The following is a 26,699-nucleotide window of genomic DNA, read 5'->3' as shown; positions in this document are numbered from 1 at the left end:
AGTGCAAGTGCTGTTTTGTGACATCATGCACCCAGGATTTTTATTGAGCAATAGTATATGTAGAAAGCTTGTGCACTGATAGGATAGTGATTGCGGGTGGTGGAAACATTTGCTATGTAGATTATGATGTTCCTTGCTAACGGCAAGCAGAGAAGGATACGGCTTTGCCTCCACCTGTAAAAACAAGATTTTGTTTTGTGATGAGAGGTACTTAAATTGAAGTTGGGGGAGCAGGTAATTCTTAATTTTCAATGGGGCCCGGCGCAGTCTATGGGGAGGGGAAACAAGCAGAACATGGAGAAGTTTAAATTTCTGGCATGCACAGCCTCCCCTCCTGCAAATGGTCAAGCAGAGAGCCTGCACAAGGGCACTTCCCACAGATGTGTTCCTGGTTGTAGAAAAGCAGATGAAAGAAGTCACGTTTGCAATGATCCACGGAAATCAGATCTCAACTACACAATCAAATATTTTGCTTTACACAAATACAATTTTTAAACACTTAAAAATGTACAGTATGAAATAACCAGCCATAGATACACATTGGGATGTAAAATACAGTTCCAGCTCTTTTTATTTCGTTAAAAAGTCAAAAAGATACAATCTATCCTGCTCAATAACCCATTGATTGTTGTGAGTAGGTCTCTGTACTGAACTTGTGATTGTGTCTGTAAAGCCAGAGGACTAGCAACTAATTGAAGGAAGCCTTAGACACAAGATAGGCAAGAGACAATGTGGGTGGATTCCTCTGCAGCAACAATATCCAGTTTTAGGGATGACAGATCGTCACACTTATATCAATGTACAAGTGACATGTTAACATTATCCATATTAAGGATACCTGGATAAATATGGTATGTTTACAGTTCTTGAATTAAATTAGGAGGGGGTAATAACACAACATAATGGCACAGTTGGAAATAAGGATTTCCCCCCCTCACAGATTGTGCATCAAGTGGACCAGTTTCCTATACAGTGGGTACAATCATTTTGTGGGCTAAACCACTATTCAGAAATATGTACCCCATCAATTTCCCATCACTGGAAATTAGTGTCATCCAGGTAAACTGATGGGCTGAAAAGTCCACAAAACGGCTGCCGCCACTTTACATAAACTCTAAAGGTCTTTATTCAGCCACTCATCTGTCATTACCAAAAGTCTATAAATCTTCTATAAAAAGCCTTCAGTTAGGAATAACGGTTAAAAATAATCAGGAGGATGAAGGCTCAGAATTAATTTACACCTATAATGTAATGTTCCTGGATCATTTTCAGGAGCCCTTGTACTGAAACTTAAGATACTTCCTCCTTGGAGAATGATAGAAGCTCTGCAATAAGAGGTGAATACAGGCATCCTCAGCGTTGTATTCTCACTATAGGGAGAACCTTGATTTCCAGATGCTTAAAAAGTAAAGATGACATATAAAAGGCATATATACGACAAAGTCTGGTTAAGATAGACAGTTGGACGTCATTTATTGGATGATTATAGCACTTGAGGTGCCGGCCAAGTCATTTTAAAATGTGTTTTTTCCAGCTTTCCGGTGGGTGATGCAGCAATAAATCATAATGCTCAGAGAAGTTCCCCAAGCTGGATGATGTATTACAATGTTACAAGTAGAGTGAATCTGAGATAAGAGCTGCAGGAGGCCTCTCTCCCTGTGCTGTGATGGCTACTGGTCACCCATCCAAATGGTACAGGAAGGCACTTGGGTTAACTTTACTATCCAGTGTCCAGCTGGGACTGTAATTGGCACAAAGTTCATGTACACTCTCCGCAATGGCAGTGTTGCTAGTTCAGCAGATTTATAACACGGTTCAGAGATCTACGATAAGCCTGATAAATAAAAGGAATATATACCCCTTGACCCCTTGCAGTGAGGGCTGCAAGTCACTAGAAAGCATTGGAGTACATGCAGAAAGAGCACTGCAGCCTTTTCTGGCATTAGTAAGGGCAGACAAAAAAAACATTTTGTACCAAGTTATTGCATTTCAAACAAACACTGATGTTGCCCTTGATTTCCAGTGAGTAAGTAAACATTTGTCAGATATACTGGATGAGTGTCACTGTACAAGTCTAGCCCCACAGTTAATTTGCGTAAGGTGCTTACACACTAGAGGATGTGCCTGGGAGAGTGACTGCACCGAGTACAGCTTCATAATGAGCCCATAGGAGGAATCGGGTATCCTGCACTAGTGACTGGACCAGATGCTACAAGGAGGCAACATCTGAAACGCAGTCCGTGTACTGTATAAAAAGTAGATTTGTCATTGAAGGAAATGTAGCACAAATGGGAGACCCTCTCCACACACAGTCATCGTGTAGGATATACTTGGTCCCAAATGGGTGCATCGCTGCAGTGGCTTTATCACAGAGCAGGAGTTCAAGTCCTAGTGTTACTGTATGCGCTTTGGTCCAAGAAATGAGGTCAGACGAAGGTTTATATGGCTGCGGTGTCTATCTGTACGTACAGCTGCCGGATGCCAGCCTAAGAAGAGGAACAGTGAAGGAAAGAGTTAGTATTAAATTTGTTTTCAGGCTCTTTAAGGAATACGGTTTTGGTTTTTTTCGGAGGGGGAAAAAAAAAATAAAAAAAAAATGAATCACTTTTATGTACAACAATTTATATTTTCTTTGCAAACGTGTTTTAAAGGATACATACAGAAACACGTCAGAGAGAGGTCGGTGTATTAAGTAATAAGTAAAACAAAGATGAATACGTGTTTCGAGAGGGCTAAACTTCAAGCTTTTCAAATTGGCGCACTCTCTATATCCAATTAGCAGTTCATGAGCTTGATTAGGTCCCAACCCTTGCTGTGACTAGTAAAATGTCAAAAGTATCCATTCTGCGGCTTTAAGTGCATCTTGTGGCAGAGAGGGAGGGAGACATGGCATGTGCCCCTCACCTCAAAATTAAACCTCAGAGCCTAGACTGGTTACAGCTAATGCGGTGGGTTAACCAGGCTTTGCTAGTCCTGAAACAGTTACACTGTCGTGCAGAGTAAACTACAGAACGCAGTTTACATTTACGGTTTCAGCATAATTGCGTCCAACTACACATAAGGACCGCAGTGTCATAACTTCCAGGCGTCCAGCTTGAGGATTGATTTCTAACTAACATAGGATGAAAATTTTAATTTTATTTTGATGTAGGTGGAAAAAAAAATTAAGTTTCGGTAAAAATGTCTGGACAAGTGTCTCAGGTGTGCGGGCTATATTATTATTGCCAATAACCAGATCCTAATGATGCCAGGATTAATGCCTTGCATATCATACCTGTGTGAAAATATTATGAGTCTGACTCAGAATCCAGCGAGCATCTGCCTCAGGGCCTATCACCAGCTTCAGGGTCCCAACGTAAACATCTGTACAGAGAGTCCAAAAATGCGGGTCGTGGAGGTGGTAAACACCCTGTAACTGCTGCACCTGCAGAAATGAAAATATCCAATATGTCACAACTGATCAAAAACAAACACCTTACAAAGGTCCTGAAAAACATAATTGTTTTGCAACCATGAGGCATTCCTGTGGAGGACCAGCAACATGTACACTGCCACAAGATGGCAATTTGTTTTGAAAAACAAAGATGAAGAAAGATTTACTAAAAGCTACATTACTATTAATCTGTCATTTCTGAGCTACAAACTTGCTCAGGCAGTCCTATCCTCTCACATGCCATATGTAGTTAGTTTAAAACATGCTGGTGCTAAAACTTCTAAAGTATATTAACACAAGTAATTAAACATTACTTCGTTCCAGTTATTAAAACATAAAAAAAAAAAAAAAAAAAGTGAAAAAAACTGTTCCTATAATGATTGATGCTGATTATTTCAAAGCTGCCAATATCAAGGCAAATTACATGGAGGTGTTGGGGGGGTTTGCAGGGGATAAAGGACACACACACTCCGTTAAAAAAAAAAAAAAAAAAAAAAAAAAGGCTGCATCAACGTCTTAATTTACCAACATGTCTAACTTTTACTTCCAATACAACTTCGGAAAATGCAGCAGCAAGCTAATTGCATCCCCCCCCCCCCAAATCCTTTAAATGCGATTACATACCCTCTGGTAACACTGAGGAAGCAAGTTATCCAGGGATGGGGGCGTCCTCTGCATCAGAATACCGATTGACTGCTTCAGCAAAGGAATAACACTGGAAGAAACAAAAAAAAAAAAAAAAAAAAAAATTACTTTATAAGGCAATATCATAATTACACAGTACAAGTGTATGGACATATGGAGGATGATCGCACTTGTGCAAATCAACCATCATTAGGGTTTTATGGTTCATTCAGCTGACCAACCAAGCTAGACATTACTGGCAAACAAGAACCACAAAGACAATAACATCTGCCCATTTTTATTCCTAAAAACATAAAAAAAAATTTTTTTCAGATCAGGAACCATTTATGTCTATCCTAAGCATGTATAAATCCGCTACCATCTTTGCTGGAAGACTCTGACCTAACCACTTTTGGTTAATACAATTTTTCCTCAAACTTCCCCTAAACCTGATAGCCCAGGATGACAAGCACTGTAAAACTGGGGTGTAATCCTGCTCACCCTCTGCAGAATGCTTTCCTCCAATTAAGATCTAAAAGCCTCATCCTTACAAATGCAAATCTCAGCAAATAAATGCTGTGACCCTAGTCAACAGTCATCTCCCTTGTCCTGCTTGGAGTGGAATGGAGTTTGGAAATTGCTTCCATCCAGTACGTATTTCTGCTGCCAGTAAACCATTATGTACACACAAACACACACACAAGCATCACTGGTGCTTCAAAAATACTACAGCTATGTACTTAGCTTTCAGAGCGCAAGTTTGTGAGCAGTGACATTTGGTTGGTGATCGATGCTGCTACTAAGCAATTACATGAAAAAAAACCCAACAAAAGCTCAATGTTCAATTAATGGGTGTTGTCCGCTATAAACCCACAGCAGGAAGCACATTCAAATCAAGCAGCAAATACAACATCCAGATGTGAGGTAAAGGCAAAGTGGTACTTTGACTAGAAATGTGGTGACCGCAGAATTACCAAAAAAAACACACACAGAGAAACAGCTCAACATATATCTAGATGGTGGTTCTAACACAGCACAAGGCAACAAATATGTTTAAGGTTATCAGTTTTGTGACAATCTGTGACTAAATGACTTTAAGCCCAGTAGTTAACAATGTAAATCTGTACTGATGATCACCATTAACGAATGAATAGAGATTTGTTGCATGTTAATTACAGAGGACAAGACCTTTCTAGGTGAAGAAGGCTTTTAGCCTATTTTTAAGTCGAGTTCTACTTCCTCATTTCTACTCTATTTCCCTTCTGCCTTCTCTCTTTCTCCACACAGCTGTTCTGGGGAACTCTTTCTAAATCTGCTTCTACTACACTAGTACAAGAAAGTAAATGATAAAAGAACAGTAAAATGGTTTGTTTACCAGCACTCAAGCTATATTCATTCTGTAATTCCGTAATGGGCTCATCGAAACTAAATAAAAAAAATGGTCCCTGCAACTTGGGGATCAATTAGAATTTTGATCGGAGCGGTTATCCCTTGTCCTCTCTTTGAAGCTCGATTTCTCAATATGTGACATTTTATTTTGAGAAGTAAATGCTTTTTTTTTTTCATGGGTCCTAAGATTGTATCTCCTGGGATGTGCTAATATGTAAGAAAAAACAAACCTCAAGGTTTCAAGTTTGTTGCTTCGGTGAAGGTTTTCTAGGATTTTTTTTTTTTCTTAAAAACCCAACATACTTACTTTAAATGTTCAAAAAGATACATGCATAAGATGTCCTTTTTATTCCTCACTGGGCAACCAACTCGCAATGAAAGAACAACTCCCCCATGAAAACTTTGTTTTAATCTGTTACTGCTTCTTGTCTATTACAAAGGATTCAACTACTAAGCTGGACCATTGGAGTCTCCACGAAGACCTTCTGGATCAGGGGATCTCAGTATTTGAAGACTTTTACTCTTTCAGTTCAGGTCAGAAGATAAAGAGTCGTAAGAAGGGTTTCTTAAGATAATATCCAATTGATTGCCGTACAGCCATAGCCACTCACTACTGTTCCAAGAGACCCCTTTAGATGCCAACAAGCATTGTGATCTGGATGGCCAGTTAGGCCATTTTAGGTAGGATGTGGTCAGACGATGATAGCATCTGAACATGTATGTGCTAAAGTAGCCCAGTCAGATGCAGACATGTGCCGATATTTCAGATTTGGTAATACACGTCTATGAACATGTATAATCAGTACATGCCTCAGATTCGGCTGCCAGGTGGGCCAGGACATAACCAGCTTGAGACTGCATTCAAAAGGCAATCTTTCAGAAAGGAAAGAACTACAGTTTTCTGCTGTCTGATGCTATGACTGAAGTATTTTGCGAGAGTGGCAAGTTGCTAATTGCCCATCCATTTCTCTGCCTGCAGTGCTACTTGCAGAAAGCATCTTACGTTGGCACGCTTATTGAAGACATCGATCACTGAAGGTATGTAAAAATGCCAGACACTTTCTTTCAACCATATTTCTGGTAACTAAGGACATCTTTTAAAACAAATTAATTTTTAGGAGTATCCTGTGTTTATTCTTTCTAGAGCTCAATGAAGTGTTGTTCTGGGTAAAACGTACACTAGGCTAATAGGCAGCAGAGTTTTAAAGGGAAAGCTTTGCTAGGGATTTCTAAAGACTTCTTATTTTCTATTTGATAATGCCAAATACCTAAAGACTATCAAGTTTCTTTTCCACAAGCTGATGTAATTCGAGCCCAAAGAGGACATTGAAATTTGGGACAAGTTTTGATTTTTTTGTTTTAATGGAAAAAAAACCCCCCAAAAAAAAAACCTAGATAATTATAAAAGGTAAACCGCTTTCAGGATACAATCCGAAAACTTCCCCAAAATATTAATTTGCTAATGTTCTTTCCAACCTCTTCCATATCTAGAAATTTTGGTCTGCAATAGATATGTTCACTAACTTGTTTCAGCAAATGCAAAAAGTGTATGTGGGTAAATTCAATTAGTATAGCAGCCTCATTTCTGAACAAATTACGGCAATAATGGTAATAACATTGAAAAAAAAAAAAAATTAAAGCTCATTACCTACACATCACGCTGAAAGATAATGCTCAAGGCTACTATGAAACTATGCAGCTATTTGAATTACCCGCTATTGCTAAACTAGAAACTGTACAATGTTTGGAGATTTCTGTCCTCTGTACTCTTGATCTCCTGATGACATCTCAACTTAGCAAAGATCTGAATGCAACACAATTTGCTAATTCAGATCTGAAAGAGGGTGTACTTTCTTCCAAGGTTTTTTTTTTTTTTTTAAACTTATTAGGATCATCATCATCGTCTATTAAATTATATAGCGCCCCTAATTCATTAGCAATTACATAGTACTGCCAAGTCCATAAATTTGACAAATGTAACCTCATTTTACTAGGTCATTATTTCAATAATACATAGCTAACATTATGACGTGTGTAAATAAGTACACTCCGTACACCCCTTAATGCTTTCATATCGATAAAATAGGTAATATCAGCCAGATGCTGCTTATTACTTCACAAGTTAACCCGTGCATGATACTCATGCATTCTAGTCAAATCAAGCTACATAAGGTGTTAAAAAGGTTCTTGTCATGTATTTGGGCCTAGCCCAGGCCTCCCCAGGGGAAGAGCGTTACTTCCCGACGCAAGTGTCCTTTTTTAACGTGGTTTTGTCCACATGTCACCACCTCATCATTTTTCTCCATCACCTCATCCTTCATCTTCATTGCCACATCCTTCATCAAGCTACTTAAGGTGTTAAAAACTCCCCACTGTCACCCCCGGCAACCACCAACCACTCCCAACTGTCACTTCTCCTTCAAGAAATATATAGGTCAGTGTATAACTCTGCCCAGCAGGTGGCGCTGCAGCTTGGTTGGTTTTTTTTTTCACACACATGCCACTAGGCCTTTATATAGTAGATTATTTGATCTTCAGGTAGTGATACCACAACCTCTATATAAAACAAGAACCGCTGGAAGTTCAGTCAAGTTTGTGTTCACACCATTCCAAGGAGAAAAGACATTTGCAATCATCTAAGAGAACTTTTCTATTTTTTAATTTGGTGCTTATTAGTCTGGAAACGGATAGAAGGCCATTTTCAAACAGTTTTGAAGTACGCCATTCCAGACTGACAAATATTATTTACAAATGGAGAACAGTGAAGACAGCGATGGGTGTCCTTGCAAAATCATCCAAAGATCTGACTGTATTATGCTTCAAAGAATCTTCAGCCCCCATGACAGAATGAAAAAAAAAAGCTACATTTTCATAATGCTACTGTCAGGGAAGCTTAAAAAAAAAATTGTTCAACTGTGACCTTCATAGAAGGTTAGCCATGAAAATAAAAACCCCTTGTCTTTTGCAGATTTGCACCTGAATGACACAAGACTTCTGGAACAATGTGCTCTGGAAAGACAGACCAAGATGGAGTTGCTTACACTTAAAGCACAAGGCCATGTTTGGAGAAAACCAGTGTATCGCCACCTCGTTCCCAACTGTCAAGCAGGGTGGCTGAGGGTCAATGACTGGTGTTTGTTTGCATCCACTGGAACAGAACGCCTCACAATTGTTGAGTTGATCATGAGCTCCTCCTTATACAAGAGTATTCTAGAGAGAAATGTGAGGCCACCTGCCTGATAAATGAAGCTTGGCCAAAACTGAATCATGCAACAGGACAATGATACTAAAACACCAGCAAATCTACAACCCAATGGCTGAATAGAAAAACAACTAGTTTTGGATTGTTTTAGTCAAAAGACACAACCTCAAAGATACACATGACTTCTTCATGTTGGCTTATTTTTTTTGAATAGCTAATGACTAAGTAAAATCTGTTATGTGTTATTAGGCACATGATGTTAGACTTACCACATTTTAGCAAGTGAAAACAAAGATTTGAAAGAGGATGTACTTTCTTTTTTACATTACTATACACAGATCACTAGACTAGGTCAAAGCATCTCCAAAACGGCAGTGTGGGGTGTTATGCCGTGGTTAGTATCTACCAAAAGTGGTCTAGGGAAGGGAAGGACAACTGGCGACAGTTTCTGGGAATAGTACCATGCAGACTACTCATTCTGCCTGGACTTGCTAATTTGATCTTTAGGCAGTTATTAGACCCAGAACTGCCACCAGTAAAAGGTGAAAAACAAACAAGCACCTACACTAGAAACATCTTGCATGTGGTGTGCAGTATTTTTTCCCCACTAGTTTTCTTTTGTTGGATCTTTAATAAATATCCATCAATGAAACTTCTTATTCACTAGTTATAGAATATGAATAAACCTTTTATATTGCAGTGGGTGTTAGAAGCCATGTATTTCTGTGTGGTACTTAGCAACACAATAAGGTGGTTATAGACTGTCAGGGGAGAAAGCTATAGAAACTATAAACAGAGGTACTGAGAGAACCAAGTATCTGCAATGACTTGCAGGTGTGCTTCACTTTCAGTCTCCTAAAAAGCCCAAAAGATCTGGCATTTTCAGGGAAGTAAAAGCTTAAAGCAAAAAGAAAAAACCTCAGCATATATTGAGAAATGTGGACATTGTGTTGCTTACTAAACAGACCCATAGGCAATATTTGAAAAAAAGACCCTAAAAGATCACATACTACCCCATGATAGACCAGATCTTTTTGCAAAAGTGTAGGATACAAGGCATTTCAGGGAAGATAGGAACACCGTCCTATCCCTACCTAGTACTACCACCCCTTGAGCAGTCAAATGCTTTCCTGTTTTATTCAACTTGGCCAAATCCATTGATTTAGAGAATAGGTCTCTCCTTGTCATGATTCCACTCTACACTTGCAATAACGAACAATCCGTGATCCACTCCCCCCATTGACCCCACTTTTATCTATACATATCTAGATCTTTTTTTTAAAAAAAAAAAAGAAAAGAAAAGAAAAGAAAAGAAAAAAAAAAAAAAAAAAAAAAATCGCTGGTGGTAGAAGAGTGTATGAGTCAGGTACCATTAGATACACTAGACCAGGCCTGTCCAACCTGCGGCCCTCCAGATGTTGTGAAACTACAAGTCCCAGCATGGCCTTCCAGCTATCAACAGGTTGTCTCCTGCAAAGCATGCTGGGGCTTGTAGTTTCACAACACCTGGAGGGCCGCAGGTTGGACAGGCCTGCACTAGACTGTGTACCCAACCAATGATGAAAGGTAGGTAGCATATATTTTTGAAAGAGACAATGTTGCCCATTTTTATTTATTTAGTACAAATATGTAAAAAATAAATAAATGGACATGTCTGCAATGCTTTAGTTCTACCATTTACTAATGATTTATGAAAGTGTAAACAACCATACACCAGTACTCTGCCGACAGAATATGCTGGATGTATCAAGCTCTAGTCACGCTATCCTTGCACTCACCTGACAAAGATAAGCAAAGCAATGAGCATAGAACAAATAGGATCTGCGATCATCCAACCATACTGCTGCATCAGGATTGTAGATATTATCACTCCAACACTTCCGAGTGCATCAGCAACAATGTGCAAAAATACCCCTAATAATACAAAAACAAAATATCGACACTTTAACATTCGTGCATCCGATTGATAGAAAGTATAACAAAAAAACACTATGGGGGGATTCAATTGGCTCAGGGAGCCGCAACCAGAAAGCCGGGTTAAAGTTACTGTATTATTGGTAATACACTTACCGCAGCGATATTCTAGGGGAATTGAATTTTCCCCTATGAAAAAGGAAGCTGCAGAACTTCTCTATTAAGCACAACTCAGGTGATATGGTGCTGTCTAGAATGCGTTGTGATACTATGATAATAAATGTAACAGCTCATTGCAATCCAGGGACTTAGGAGTTATCCAGATACAAATTCTTCTGTAATTTTGGACACAAGAAGGACAGGACAGAGGTTATGGCGTGGGGCACTCTAGGATAAGAGGTTGTGAAAAGTATATGTAATAAAATGCAAATCTTTATTGGTATATATTAAAATGCATACATGCTAGCAAATGAAAGCTACGCGAAATGATTAAAAGAAAACAAAGACTTATCAGAGATACTTTGACTGTGTGGGATCGATTATGCCAGAGAACCGAGGGACTGTTGCGTCCCACGACGGGTGTGTCTCTACGAATAATCGCCAAACAAATACCAGACTTGAATCTTTCTGGATGGATTGGTAGGGGTATTCGGACTCTAGGACACTTGCTGGACTCGGGTGGGCTCTGCTCCTACTCACACCTCAGTGACCTATATTCGTTGCCCAAAGGTGACTTTTACAAATACCTTCAAATCAGGCATCTATTAACTTCCTTACCGTTGAGCATTCCGGCAATAGGCCCTCCTTTAGCCAGGTATTACTCCCCATTAACTAAAAGGTAGTAGTAGAGCCAGGATATCCCCTATGGTATAAAACCTTATTGAGTCTTGATATCGCTCCCAAATCCAAACCTCAGATCCAATGGGAATCAGACCTTCAGTTAGATTTGTCAGAGGAAGACTGGGAACATATTTTCGCCAACTCCTTTAAAATGTCCAAGTGCCTTAATCACACTGAGATGTTGGTAAAATTATTGAATAGAATCTATGTTACTCCAGACAAACTTCATAAGATCTGGCCTTCTATATACCCACTATGTTGGCGTAATTGTTCTGAGCGTGGCGATATTTTTCATATATTTTGGTCATGCCCGGTAATAAGGCCTATATGGAATAAGGCCTTTCAATTGATAAGCTCAGTCCTTCGTCACTCGGTCCTCCCCACACCAGAGTTAGCTTTATTGCAATATTATCCCCCCTATCTTCCCAGTTGGGATAGATACGTGACAGGCCAGATACTGATAGCAACCAAAGCAGCTATAGCCCAGGCCTGGAAGCAGCCTCTCCCCCCTACTCTGGCCAAGATAATCTCCAAAATTAATTTCAATTTTGAAATGGAAACCCTGGGTGTCCCATATTCCACGTCAACATTGTCCCCGCTGATTAAGTGGAGAGCCTGGCATAATTATGTGACAGATGGGGAGGGAAATCCATCACGTTCACTTACCTCGCCCTCTAATGACAATGACGCTGGTGAATGATCTTTTGTTTGATGGGGTGTAAAGTATTAATCAAGCCGAATGTGCACAACGTATAGTCAATTGCATTTGATTTTGACGCTGTATTTTTTCAAGGATATTGTGTATGTGTTCCATCCCCTTTATGTACCCTTTCCCCTTTTTTTTTTTCTTCTGTACCCCTTTTGAAAAACCTTGAAAAAAACCAATAAAAATTTTATTCGTTAAAAAAAAAAAAAAAAAAAAAAAAGAAGAAAACAAAGACAGTGAAATTAAAAGTTGCAAATCAACTGCAACAATCGCTCTGTGGTCAAATTTTTGAGGCTGATAAATCATATAATATGATGTAAGTACATGAATCAGTGGGCAACTATAAAATCTTGATGCAGAGGTATGTCTATAAGATTTAATAAAATTATCTATCCTCTGTCTATCATACCATGGTAAATTCCATAGACTACTAGATTAACTAATCTCCTTTAATTAGGAGCCCTAATCGCTGTCCTAGTGCAGATTTCTAGGATAGAGATCTAGTATACTAAATTGTTATATCTAGTATGTGTCAATTATATAGTTTGAACACTGCAATTGATAACAGGCTCACTATATATATAAAAGAATGGGGACTGCCCCTGAAAAATAGATACACTTAGCAATATAATTGCTTATATATAGGTCTGACAAATTTAGAGGCTGTGTCTACTATGATTCTTGACACACATATTGATAGTTTATCCAGAAAGTTAGTATCTCGTGAGATACTAACTTTCTGGACAAACTATCAGTATGTGTGTCAAGAATCATAGTAGACACAGCCTCTAAATTTGTCAGACCTATATATAAGCAATTATATTGCTAAGTGTATCTATTTTTCAGGGGCAGTCCCCATTCTTTTATATATATATAGTGAGCCTGTTATCAATTGCAGTGTTCAAACTATATAATTGACACATACTAGATATAACAATTTAGTATACTAGATCTCTATCCTAGAAATCTGCACTAGGACAGCGATTAGGGCTCCTAATTAAAGGAGATTAGTTAATCTAGTAGTCTATGGTACTTACCATGGTATGATAGACAGAGGATAGATAATTTTATTAAATCTTATAGACATACCTCTGCATCAAGATTCTATAGTTGCCCACTGATTCATGTACTTACATCATATTATATGATTTATCAGCCTCAAGAATTTGACCACAGAGCGATTGTTGCAGTTGATTTGCAACTTTTAATTTCACTGTCTTTGTTTTCTTTTAATCATTTCGCGTAGCTTTCATTTGCTAGGATGTATGTATTTTAATATATACCAATAAAGATTTGCATTTTATTACATATACATTTCACAACCTCTTATCCTAGAGTGCCCCACGCCATAACATCTGTTCTGTCCTTCTTGTTACCAATATATTTCTAGGTTATAGGGTGCACCTTTCAGCGATTCTGCTGATTTCTGACGATATTATATCATCAATTACAAACTGATATATATAGGATACTTGGTTTTAGACCTAGTGCGGTTGTACTCCTCCCTTTTTCTTTAATGTAATTTTGGACACATAGCCATCTGTAATGTAATACCTTTAAAATTATACATACCATTCTCTTTCCCATCCTCAAAAATATTTATCACTGTGTGTATGAGATTGGGTGCAAACTGCTTTGCATGCATCTTTAATTGTCTTCTAAAACTGAAATTGCCACTTTCAAACCATATCTTTTAATTAGTTTTAGATACATATAGTTTAAAGAGAAAATGCATTGTTCCAATGTATTCCATGTGTATGATCTCATGACATTTGCATTTCAAATTATTTGAATGTTTGTGTGCCAGGAGCAATCTTCAAGCTTACATAAGTCTTTACAATCCAATAATTCATATTTTTGCATATATAGAAGTCTTAGACTATGGGGGGAATTCAACTGGCCGCGTTACTGTAAAAAGTAACGTGGCCTGCGCACTATTATCGTTGTTACGGTAATAGTGCGCTTAAATACCGTTATTACAGTAGTTTCAACGCCGGTTTTTTACTTGCAGCTCCCTGAGCGGTGAGCAGAATGCCGGGTTAAATTTACCGTAAGAACAGTAATTGGTTTAACGCTGCGCTGCTTCCGGGGGAGAATTGAATTCCCCCCTATAAGTCATGCACTGAAGTAGTCACTGTTCCATATTTTCTCCAAATAAATATAAGAATATTTAACTAGCTGTATGCACATTGCATATGCTGATCTCTTTGGTTTTGTCAGGAAGATGCTATTTTTATAGCAGATAGCATGTGAATACCTTCTTATAGATTAGAATTAGTAAAATGCAAGTCAGAAATCAAACTATACATTACATGCTAGTGCTGTGCTGCCCTCTGCTGGACACTTGAAGCTGAATATCAGACTGCTATCGAAATTAAACAGTCAAACTCCATTGGTAGCATTCTGCAGAAATGACACTAGATCTAAGGATTGGGCAATATAAATTGCTCCAGTGGTTTACAAATCTCATAAACCAGGTTACTCTTTTCTCAGATTGGGATACATTTCCATAACCATTTTCTTTTTAGATTATTGCAAAGTCCTAAATTCTAAACTCCTAATACATAATACAAAGATTTAGAGATGAGGACTACAAAGCACTTTTCATGTTAAACAAAAACAGAGCACACATCAAATAACGTATTTTCATTGTATCAAAAATACCCCCTTTCTTTTGTGTGCAAATAGCAATAGGAGAGTTATAGGACACATCCCCACTAATTCTGTTAATCTGTTATTCCAACTCAAACACAGGTTACAAAACACCCTCTTAACATGTAGACTGGTGCAACATATCTGTATAGCTATACATAAAAGGCTAATACATACCCTCTAAAATCTGCTTGCTGGGCCCTCTATTTTCCTCAGGTGGCTCATCTGCAATTAGAGTATAATTATGTTAGTTTTACAGCAGAAAGGACATCGAAATCAAAACAGAAATTTTAATTCTTGCTTACATTTTTATCTGCATCAAATCCACAACTACGCTCAGTAAACCTGCTTAGACCATATTCATTTTAATGTCCCTTTACCTGGCAATACAAGATGTCTCACAGAGAGAACTTCATAATTCAACCCATTGTAAATACTTATATAAAACACAATTCTGTGTTTTATATAAGTCACCAATGGACCAATTTTATATCCCCTCCCCCCCTCAATCTTTGTGTTTAACATTAAATTTAAAGAACAAAAAACAAAATAGGGATTTATATAAAAAGGAATAACTTGTCTTTAATTGTTGGCTTGATGCACTGTCGATTATACTGATGTGTATCTAATGGAGCCTAATCTTATTCACAGCAAATGAGTTGAACTGCAGAAAACCAGGTATCGGAGACCACCTGCAGATGTGTAATTATCCTAAGGTTTCAAACCCTAAGTGACAAAAGTTTCTGTTCTGGTGTGCAAATCCCCAGTGGAAATAGGAGAATGATGAGCTGGGCGTCAGAGGAAATAATTTCCGTGGGACAGAGGAGCTGGCAGATTACTAGAGAGTGTATGAAATGACTGAAGACAGATTCATTTATTGCATACAAAGAAGGTTAAAGCTTTGTAAAACATACATTTATAGCAATGTAGATACTGCAGTCTATTACTGTGTCTGCATCACATTGATATACCATTCTACTGTTCTTGTGGTATACAAGATGCATGTGAGAAGATTAACTAAACTGTAAAAAAAAAAAAAAAGAAAAAAAACAACCTCAATTGAAAATATTTAATGTGCATAAAGAAATACTAGCAAGAAGCGGATTATTTGAGAATTCCATTGCCGAGATTAAACAATTCTAAAATAACTTTCCTTGCTCCACTTTCGTAAACTATTGTTTGCCTAATGGAGCCCCATTGTACCAATATTTCTTCATAGTGCATAGCATTATTACATTACACCAACACACAACAGACCTGTTTGCAGGGCCTGATCAGCCAATAGGCTGACCAGGCTGCAGCCTGGGGCGCTGGAGCCAGGGGGGTGCAACGTCACTGAGATGGGTTTTTTTTTTTCTTCCCCTAAATGTGGCAAGCGGATTCATCGGGACTGCCACTGGTCTAAAGGAGCGGTCCCGACTGTCACTATCACGACAGGCAGTCTGGCAGCGATCGCTGCTAGCTGCCTGTCAGTGTGGCCGCGGGCGCTTCTTACTCTGGTCACGTGAGATCAGGACTTCCACATCTCACGTGACCACCAGAGTAAGAAGCGCCCGCGGCCACACCGACAGGCAGCTAGCAGCAATCGCTGCCAGACTGCCGGTCATACACAGCGCTGAAGAGAGGACTCCACAGCAGGTAAGTCCGTTCTAATGTCTCGGGGGGAGGGGCGGCAGATGGGCAGGTGAGGTGGCTAAACGGGGCAGGTGAGCAGGCTGAAGAGGGCAGGTGAGCAGGCTGAAGGGGGGGGGGGGGGGCGCTACGGCTGAAATAGCCTAGGGCAGCCGGAACCCTTAATCGGGCCCTGCCTGTTTGACTGGATGGATTAATAAATCAAGCATTAAATTAACTCATTATTGGGTGCTTCTTTCAGTTACATACCAGGGCAAGAGGAGCCAAAACCATGGCTATGTTTATGGCTTTGATCGCCTCCATGGCTGTGTCCATGGTCTCCTCCATGACTGTGACCATGGTCTCCTTCATGACTGTGACCATGACCTTTTCCATGACTGTGTCCATGTCCACCACCATGGCTGTGTCCATGGCTTAAGGAACCATTAAATAATGAATGGCTGTGCCCATGGCCTGAAAAATAAGAGACAGTTACGTTTGCACACCTTATAAAACGCACATAATAAAGTGGTTGGGGGATGGGGGCATACTTCAGTAAGTTTGCACTATTTCACTGCACTTTTTACAGAGTTTTAATATTCAAAACTAAAATTCATTCACTTTGTAACCAAAATTATGTGGAGAACATACAGCTAGGACCGGAAATATCTGGACAGCAACACAATTTTCAACATTTTTGCTCTGTACGCCACCACAATGGATTTGAAATTAAACAATGGAGATGGAATTGAAGTGCAGACTTTCAGCTTTAATTCAGGGAGAAGAACAAAAATGTCATAAGAAATGTTTAGGGAACCTCAACCATTTTTATACACAGTCCGCAATTTTCAGGAGCTCAAATGTAATTGGACAACATCATATATAAAATGTTAATTTTTAAATACATTGTTGAGAACTCTTTACAGACAATGACTGCCTGGAACCCATGGACATCACCAAATGCTGGGTTTCCTCCTTTGTTCTGCTTTGCCAGTCCTTTACTGCACTTGTCTTCAGTTGTGTGTTCATAGGTCCTTCTGCCTTTAGTTTTGTCTCCAGCAAGTTAAATGCATCAGGTGATTGACTAGGTCGTTGTACAATATCTCACTTCATTGCCTTAAACTCCTGGGTTGCTTTTGTAGTATGTTTGGGTCATTGTCCATCTCTCCTGTGAAGCTCCGTCAATCAACTTTGCTAAATTTGACTGAATCTGAGCAGACGGTATTTCTCTATACACTTCACAATTCATCCGTCTGCTTCTGTCTTCTTACCAATAAACACTAATGACCCAGTGCCACTGGAAGCCAGGCATGCCCATTCAATGACACTGCCTCCACTGTGTTTTACAGATGATGGAATGGCTGATCCGGAGCATACCACAAGCCTTCTACATATTTTTTTTTTTACCTCCCATTATTTTGGTACAAGTTGACCTTTGTTTCATCTGTCCAAAGAACGCTGTTCCAGAACTGGGCTGGCTTTTTAGATTTATTTTTTTTGGCAAAGTCTAATCTGGCCTTTCTAGTCTTGAGGCCTGTGAATGGTTTGCACCTTGTGGTGAACCCTCTGTATTTGCCCTTGTCAAGCCTTCTTTTTATGGTAGACTTGGATAATGATAAGCCTACCTCCTGGTGAGTTTTCTTCACTTGGCTGGATGTAGTGAAGGAGTCATTCTTTACATTGGAAAGGATGCTGCGATCATCCACCACTGTTGTCTTCTTTGAATGGACAAATCTTTTTGTGCTGCCGAACTCACCTCTTTTTTCCCTCAGAATGTCCAAACTATTGATTTGGCAACTCCTATGGTTTCCGCTCTCTCCCTGGCATTTTGTTTTTGCAGCCCAACTATGGCCTGTTTCACTTGCATTGAGAGCTCCTTTGAGCGTATGTTGTGGGTTCACAGCAACAACTTCCAAATGTAAATGCCATATTTGGAATAGACTCCGGCCCTTTTGCCTGCTTAATCGATAAAGAAATAATGAAGGAAAAGCCCAAACCTGTCCACAAAACAGCTTTTGAGTCAATTGTCCAACTACTTTTGGTCCCTTGAAAAAGTGGGGGCTACATATTAAACAGCTTTAAATCCTAAACCCTTCCTCCAATTCGCATGTAAATAACCTCAAATTAAAGCTTATAGTCTGCACTTAAGGCCCATATTCATTATCTAACCAACTTGAATAGGTTTTGGCAAACAACTAAAATAGCAAAAATTGTGTCAGTGTCCAAATATACATATGGACCTAACTGAAAGACAATGTACAGTGTGGCATCAAAAATGAGGTTTAGAAAGCTCATAATGAAGAAGTGAGTTTTAATTTATCGTTTTGTGATACCTCCATCATGTGAATGGCCATGATTTCCACCATGCTGGAACACAAATATTCCAATAAGGTTTACAAAGAATCCTAGAACAGAAACTGGTAGCAACCGTTCATGATGGACCTCAGGTGTGTCCAGGGATCGCTGTAGAGAAACAGAAGAGGACAAGCACATTAGACCTGGAGCATTGGAAGATAGGCAAACTAGACTTCAATGTCTCACTTCATATATACATGCTGTACACAGCATGCATCAGAGAAATCCATTAAAAAGGGGGTATTATACCTACAAAAGAACAATACTACAATTTGGGTACTTTGTGTTTACCCAAATTGTATAATGTACCTACAGGAAGGTGAAGGATGAACATATGTTTTGGGATTTTTGCCTCATCATTTGTGCTGGGGATCAAAACAATTTAAAATGATCTAAATAAGTGCTAAATAAAATATTTTACCGACTGGTGAAACCAACATTCCAAATATGTAAAAAAAATTCTGAAAAGGACACTGAATAAAAAGGAAAATTTAAGAAAGTTACATAAAACGCTGCAACTACAGCAATTTGCTTAACACATTCACCATTCCAGAGCGCAATGATTTTCTTTTTTTCTTTTAATTTAAGAAAAAAAATTGTTATTCACAAGCTAAGGGGACCCAGTAAGTAGAGGAGTCTACACAATACATACCTCTACGCCCTCTGAGAAGATGAAAAACGCTGTGAAGATGAGGAAAAGACCATTCACAAAACCCGCCAGGACCTCTGCCCGGACATAACTGGGAAGTAAGACAAACGCATACGGGTTATGAACAAAGCAAAACAAAGTCTCAGTTATGTGAAAAGGTCATAACAAAAGTAAATACATTGTGGTTAATTAAATCCATTCTAGTGGCTGTGTTTGCATAACAAAGAAGGACCTTAACTTAATCACATACATCCGGTTTCCATTGCTAGAATCCTGAAATATCTAAGTAAACATGCTGTAAAGTAGTAATACACAGTAAGCCATTCATCTCCTGTAACTACACAACTTAGTACTGTATTAAGGTAGACTGTCAGTATGGTCGCAGGGCCACTATCTTACCGCTTTATAACTCAATCTCAGAACCAGCATGTGGTACTGTATTTTACAACAGTCTATAAGAACTCTTGAAGTAATTACATACTATCACCATTACCACCTAGAGGCTAACTAACAACATAAGTGGGGAGAAGTATGTTTTATACATATAAAATTGATCAAGTTTAAAAAAAAACAAACAAAAAAAAAAAACAACAACCCATTTATTCCTAACAAACACGGGAAGGTACATATTAAAGCAAAATTACCAAATTATATTTATTGATGACCGCTAAGACTTTAGGATAAAGTAAATTCCAGTATTTGACGGAAGTGGAGTACACAAAAACTATTAAATGTGCAAAGGTAGCCAACACACACAAAGTATCTCTCAGAATAACAAGGATGTCTGTGTACAGCAAGAAAAGCATTTCCTATTAGTTAAAATAAAATGGGACTGTGCTGACATTTACACATAAAAAGTAAACATTCAAATTACTAAAAGGAAATACTTAGTTTGTGTTAGAACACACAGGAATGCAGTTCCAGGACTTCTTTTATCCCTATAGTCTTTAACATTTAAATATATTTATTTTTTTTAGACGGCCTGGGCTCAGACTCCTGGTGGCTAGGGGAGTACAAAACTAAGGAAACACGCACACTTTTAAAATAAACTTTAATTGAATAAGAGACGCCCCAGACCATTACTCACCAGTTTGTAAAATATTTAACACAAAAAATAAACACTTCTATCATGATCCATTTTAGTCCAAATGAGGGGGCGTGGGTAAAAACAAAACTCACCCACCCCTGTACTTACACTGATCCCTGCTGCAATTACCCACACAGGCGGCTTGTGATTGGCTGACCACAAAAGTCTCCGTGACTACCAACTTTGATGATTTTCTGGAGACCAGCATTAGTAAGCAGATATGCGTTTTGTTTTTTTAAAAATTGTGATTTGTCAGGTTCCCACCCCATTTGGGCTACAACAGATCAATACATAGGATTTTATTTTGCTTTTAACACATTGCCGAAGGAAGGTTCTAATACACCTGAAGCTGTTGAGGAGTTGTTACAATAAAAACACAGGAGCCTGCAAAACAAGCGTCATCATACAGGGAACAGAATTTCAGTCATTGGCTGTAAGTATCTCCTTAATCCTTTCTTATATTCAATGGTCCCAAATACATAGTTGAGTTATAACATTACTGTGCAAAGATTTTATCTACAGAATTTACAACTACAAGGTTTTAAGATATTTACAGGGATTTATACATACATTGACATCACATGTGATTTATACATTTATACACCTTACCCATATGAGAAAGTTTCATTTGTTTTCCACCGGGATATTACGGAAGCCGCCAGGCCAGCTAATAATGCAGTACAGTCAAAGAACATATGGAAGGAATCGGAAATCAAACCTAAACTGAAAAGGACATATAAGAAACTTGTTACTTTCACACACTATTGAAATGACCACCACGACTCAAAGTTATGTTTGGGAAGTGGTTTTTTTTGGGTTTTTTTTTAAACAAACAGTGGACTTTAGGCTGTAGACAGTGATGAAAAGGATAATTACTAAAGTGCCAGCTTTCTTCTTTAAAGGGGAATTGACAGGTGAATGTCCTACCAGGAGCCCCACCATTACATTGAAAACCATAAGATTCCCAAAAAGGAGCATGCAGGCTCAGGCCGTTTAGGTATTTAACAAGGCAGGCTCTGCATATCTAGAACCTGGAAGCAGGGTGCTGCTGATAACTACACAGCTGTGACTCAATTCAATTGTGCTGCAGCTGGAGTCTTGGCTGACCAAAAACAATTCGATGACCTTCAATTTCCAAAAAGTGGTATAACAGTTTAAAGAGTCTCACAGACAAAGCTCATTCCAGGAGAAAGAGAGAAAACGTATTTATAGTAAGGGGATGAGGCATTGCTACATTAAGAAGAACTGTAACTAGGGTGAACGGTTCTCAGAAAGAAGCATTTTACCTAGTATAAAATCTAGTTATGAATGTCATCACCCAATCAGCACGTACTAAGTCACACATTGTTGTGTTACCCACCAATGACCCAAACTGTGCTCAAAAGAAATTATTAACTATAAAAACCACAGACTAACCAATTATGTTGATTTAATTAGGAGTCTAAAGCCAATGTATCATTAGATATATATTTAATGCCAAAATGACCTATGACTCTTTCTGGATAGAAGTACTAATTTCAGTCACACCCCCTCCAATTTCAGACTATTTCCTGCAGTTGTAGAGAGCTCACGTGTATAACACAGGTAGCTATCCTGACCTCTGTAATAACCCTGACAGTCGAAATAATGTTGCTATCATTTCATCACTGTTCTCTTTGCTCTCTATGCAGTGACAGTTAAAGCCGTGTCATTCATGTCTGATAAAGTGTTGAATGGGTTACATAAACGTAATAGCCATTTTCATATGTAATTTTAATTTATTAACTTTTTAGAAAAATGGGCCTCAAGATGTGTACATCAGTTTTGACGAAGTTTTCCCAGTAACCTGTGTCACCCCCTCCAACATGAATCCTTTCTATCACTGCTCCACATCCTCTGTGCCAACCTAGTCTCAATCAACTCTATTGAGCTCCATTGATTCATTTCTTTCCTGGCTCCTTAAAAGTTTTCCTAGATTTGATGGCAACATTAATTCTTCCACCCTGTGCTATGCACTACATTTCCAACTACTGCCCTATGCCTGCGTCCCTTTCTCCAGTGCACAGCATGACACTAGCTTTATGACATTGGGACATGATAGCTCCCATTGAAGCCTTTAAACTAAAGCTATATGGGATGATGTTGGCATGTCATGTGCATCTCTCCTGTAATCAAACCCTGCGTGTGATTTGATACGGTCCATAGGCATACAATGAAATCTGATTGGATGCTGCAAAATATAAAAGCACCAAAAGTGGCACCAAGAGTTCGTTGTCAGTCTGCCCAAGCCTCCAAGTAGGAGATAAAGTGAAAGTATGACACGGCACCTTGCAACGTGTGACCACACTCCATCATGTAGCCCTGAGGCGGCCAGTCAATTTACTTACAGAAATTATCAGGGCAGCATGGGAGGTTAGTGTGCAGGTCACAGGTTACTGTGGTGACAGAACATACAATTCTGGATCTGAACAGATGCACTTTACTGCAAAATAAAATTAGTAGCACAACCCTAAAAAAGACAATTTTACTGTGCCTACTGACGCAACTTGTCTTCTGTAAAGTTTTGTTTAACATGCAACAAGAGGAAAAGGATGCGACCAAAAGCTGCAGTGAGTGATTAAGTACAGCATGTATAGTATTAATATGCCTTACAGGAAAGAAAAATAAGGTGTCTGAGCACACACAAACCTGACATCTTCTGCACTGCTAATATAGAACAGCAGATCACACTTATTCCCAATGGCAGCACCTGGCGTTTCTGGCACCAAAAGTTTTGTTTGTTTTTTGTTTTGTTTTTGTTTTTTTAAATTAAAAAAAAAAAAAAAAAAAAAAAAAAAAAAAAAAAAAGGGACACCTATAAAAAAAAATATGGAGGTCCTGGATTGTTTTGGTACCAATAATTTTTCACACTGGTACAGCTGTCACAAGTGTCTCATTGTAAAGCAATGACAGCTCACCTCTCAGACAATAAAAAAATATTATAGTATGTGTTTGCATCAAAAACCATTACCCAGTTACTACAAAGAATAATTCATCCACTAAATTGAAATATAATATCTAACAGGATATTAGAAGTAATTTTTTTGACATTTATAAACATCGATTTCAAGTATCTTCATATTCCCCGGTAGGGTACATTATATATCAAAGGGAGTCAAAACTATCAGGGACGTGCAAATTGTGAAAATAGAAATTTAACCAGAATTTAGAATTTTAAGGAAAAAATTGCAATGCTCGGTCCATTATGATGGGGCTTTATTGAAACAAGAGGGAGCTTTTTTTTTTATTTTTTTTTTTATTACTTTATATTGCTGATGAAGACTGTTCAGGAAACGGAGATCGAGCAACCCTGAAATGGGTAATATATAAACACTGGTTTATCTATATGGAACATTGGAGAACGTGACAGTATTGGACTTTATTGGCCTTACATACAACATCACTTGCTATATCAGTTAGACATATAATGGGATCACACTATTAGAGTGGGTTGTGTGTATATATAATAATGCATTGAAATGGAATTTGCCCACATTAACAGATATATGTGGTAAGATTTTAGTTAGTATTGTATATTATATGGTTTTATTATTAAGTAATAAATTGAGATTGATTTTAGTCCATTGATATCCATTGAATCATTTGAGCCACCACTAGACACTAGTTATATTAAAACTACCAACATTGGTCATATTAATCAATAGTCAATGAGCATTTAACTTGTGATCTAATCGTTTTCACAACAAAGCATTCTGCATTGATTGCATTTCATACAAAATAAACAAGCTGAGGTTAGTGACATAATAACCGCCAATGATCTCACGAATGCAGCAAAATGCACATATCCTAAGCACGGAGCCATCTTCCTCATTACACCATACATATACTTTGCCATCATATATAGCACATTATATAGGACGAGAAGGGGGAAGTCTGGGCAGCACTCTGTATGCACTAGACCAGTGATGGCTAACCTGTGACACTCCAGGTGTTAAAACTACAAGTCCCAGCATGCTTTGCCAGCCATCAGCTAATTATCTACTGGCAAAGCATGCTGGGGCTTGTAGTTTCACAACACCTGGAGTGTCACAGGTTAGCCATCACTGCACTAGACTCTACAACACAGGTAACTTATAAACTGAGTGCCTACACAAGTGTATGCAAACTATAAAATAAAACTTGGAATATGATGCTTGAGTGTAAACTGTTGTCCTCTTTTAGGAGATTGATGTCCAGCGGAAAGAAACAACAGAAAAAGCCAATATTAAATATCTTCCTGCAACGGTTGCATACGTACTTTTGGAGACATTAAAAAGGTGTATGTTTCAATGTCAGACTATATAATAACAATAAATAATAATAAAAAAAAAAACGAACACACCAAAAAACATAATCCAGTCTCAGGGAACGCCTGGTTTAAATTAGAGACTTCTTATATATAATGTGTATAATTATCTTTTTATCAAGGACACGGATTATGTTTTGAAGGTCAACCTGTCAAACAGGTAGTTAGGATAAAAAGCTTCTTGTATAGTATTGCAACATGACAATACACATACATTATAAGCATTTCCTGCACTGGCCAAAAATTTTGTAATCTGTTCTATCGGCACAACTGCCAAACAACCTGATCTGCGGCTGCACATGTGTTGGGTCACACAGCGCAGCTCAGGTGATCCTGATGACCCAAGAGGCACCTCTACCATTTATATTTAGCTCAAGTTTCGGCGCAGCTACTTGGCAAACAAAAGCAATTGTTGACACAGACCAGGCAATTGCATTAATGGACAATTTTGACAAGAGTTGCCTGATCTATGCACTGGCCAAGCAAATGGTTTACTGGGGCCTGTTTATGTGTGTGGCAATTTTACAACTGCATGGTTTTGACTGCATTAACACACACACACACATTAATTTTTTGTAGAGCATCTCTTAATGAAACCAGCACAACATGTGAGTGTTATGGCAACCTTAACCACAAAGTAAGGGAAAACGTAGTAACTACCCGCTTTTTTTTTTTTTTAAGCAACTAAAGTTGCACTCTATGAATAAGGACTGGTACGGAATTGGGCTTCAGGGAATAATGGTCATACATTAAATATTATATCCAGAAATAACAGAATATCACATTAATTAGCTTTTGACTTAACCAGCCCCTGTGGTTTGTGGTAGGCAAATTAGATTGTAAAATCCACTGGGGGCAGAGTGGTGTGAATTGATAAACATTCCCTGATTGCACAAACTGCATACTATGTCAGCACTATATAAGTGATAATTATTGCCACTGTATTATTTATAAGGCGCCAGCTTCCGTACGCCAGATACAGAAGCAAGTATCAAATAGATGAGGAAAATACACATGAATAGCACAGATGAGTGTAAGTAAAGACATGACAGGACGTACGAGGGAGTCAGATAGTAGACAGACATGGAACAATAGGCAGAGAGGACCCTGCCTGTGAGAGCTTACATTCTAGAGGGATGGGTTGTGATGGTCATGAGGTGGGAGGATAGGAGAGCTTGAAAATGTGAGTTTTGAGTGAGCGTTTGAAGGACTGAAGGTTGGGGGGAGAGATTAGTGAGACAGGGTAGAGAGTTTCAAATAATGGGGGCAGAACAACAGAAGTCTTGGAGGAGGTAATGAGAGGTGAAGTGATGTGGAGGTCAGAGGAAGAGCGGAATGACCAGGTATGTACCTCAAGACAAGGTCAGAGATGTAAGAGGGAGAAGTGTTGGTAAGGGCTTTGTAAGTGAGGGTAAGGAGCTTAAACTGTATTCTGAAATGGATAGGGAGCCAATAAAGGGATTTACGTAGAAGAGTAGCGGAACAGTTGCAGTTGGAGAGGACGACGAGCCTAGCTGCAGCATTCTGTATGGATTGAAGGTCAGACAAGTGAGTCAGGAAGGACAGTTAGAAGGGGTTTGCAATAGTCGAGATGAGAAATAATGAGTGAATGGACCAGGATATTGGTTGCTTCCAAAGAGAGGAAGGGACGGATTTTCGTAATGTTACAGAGTAGAAAGTGGCAGAATTTGGTGAGGGGCTATATATGAGAGGTAAAGCTGAGGGCCGAGTCATGGGTGCTCCAAGGCAGCGGGCTTGGATGACAGGAGAAACAGTGATGTTAAGCAAGATGAAGATATTGGTAGAGATAGCAACATTGGCAGGAGGAAAGATGATGAGCTCAGATTTGGAGATGCTGAGTGTCAGGAAGCTCTGTGACATTCAGATAGTTACAGCAGTGACTGCTAAATGAC

The 26,699-nt window shown here is 38.7% G+C and overlaps 1 protein-coding gene across 1 annotated transcript in view; it reads right to left on the bottom strand.

Annotated features, from left to right (window-relative positions):
• Positions 1 to 540: 540 nt before the first annotated feature.
• Positions 541 to 26,699, bottom strand: part of SLC30A7 (solute carrier family 30 member 7) — a 27,890-nt gene continuing 1,731 nt past the window's right edge. The window contains exons 3-11 of the mRNA XM_075182545.1: positions 21,072 to 21,185; positions 19,379 to 19,466; positions 18,705 to 18,834; positions 16,642 to 16,845; positions 14,938 to 14,985; positions 10,427 to 10,562; positions 4,058 to 4,148; positions 3,275 to 3,424; positions 541 to 2,486 (exon numbers count right to left, since the gene is read on the bottom strand). Coding sequence (XP_075038646.1) covers positions 2,439 to 2,486; positions 3,275 to 3,424; positions 4,058 to 4,148; positions 10,427 to 10,562; positions 14,938 to 14,985; positions 16,642 to 16,845; positions 18,705 to 18,834; positions 19,379 to 19,466; positions 21,072 to 21,185 — 1,009 coding nt within the window. The 3' untranslated portion in view covers positions 541 to 2,438. The remainder of the gene's footprint in view (positions 2,487 to 3,274; positions 3,425 to 4,057; positions 4,149 to 10,426; positions 10,563 to 14,937; positions 14,986 to 16,641; positions 16,846 to 18,704; positions 18,835 to 19,378; positions 19,467 to 21,071; positions 21,186 to 26,699) is intronic.

Source organism: Mixophyes fleayi, chromosome 8 (genome assembly GCF_038048845.1).
Source record: "Mixophyes fleayi isolate aMixFle1 chromosome 8, aMixFle1.hap1, whole genome shotgun sequence".
Lineage (NCBI taxonomy): Eukaryota > Metazoa > Chordata > Amphibia > Anura > Limnodynastidae > Mixophyes > Mixophyes fleayi.
This window is presented reverse-complemented; position numbering and strand designations above follow the sequence as displayed.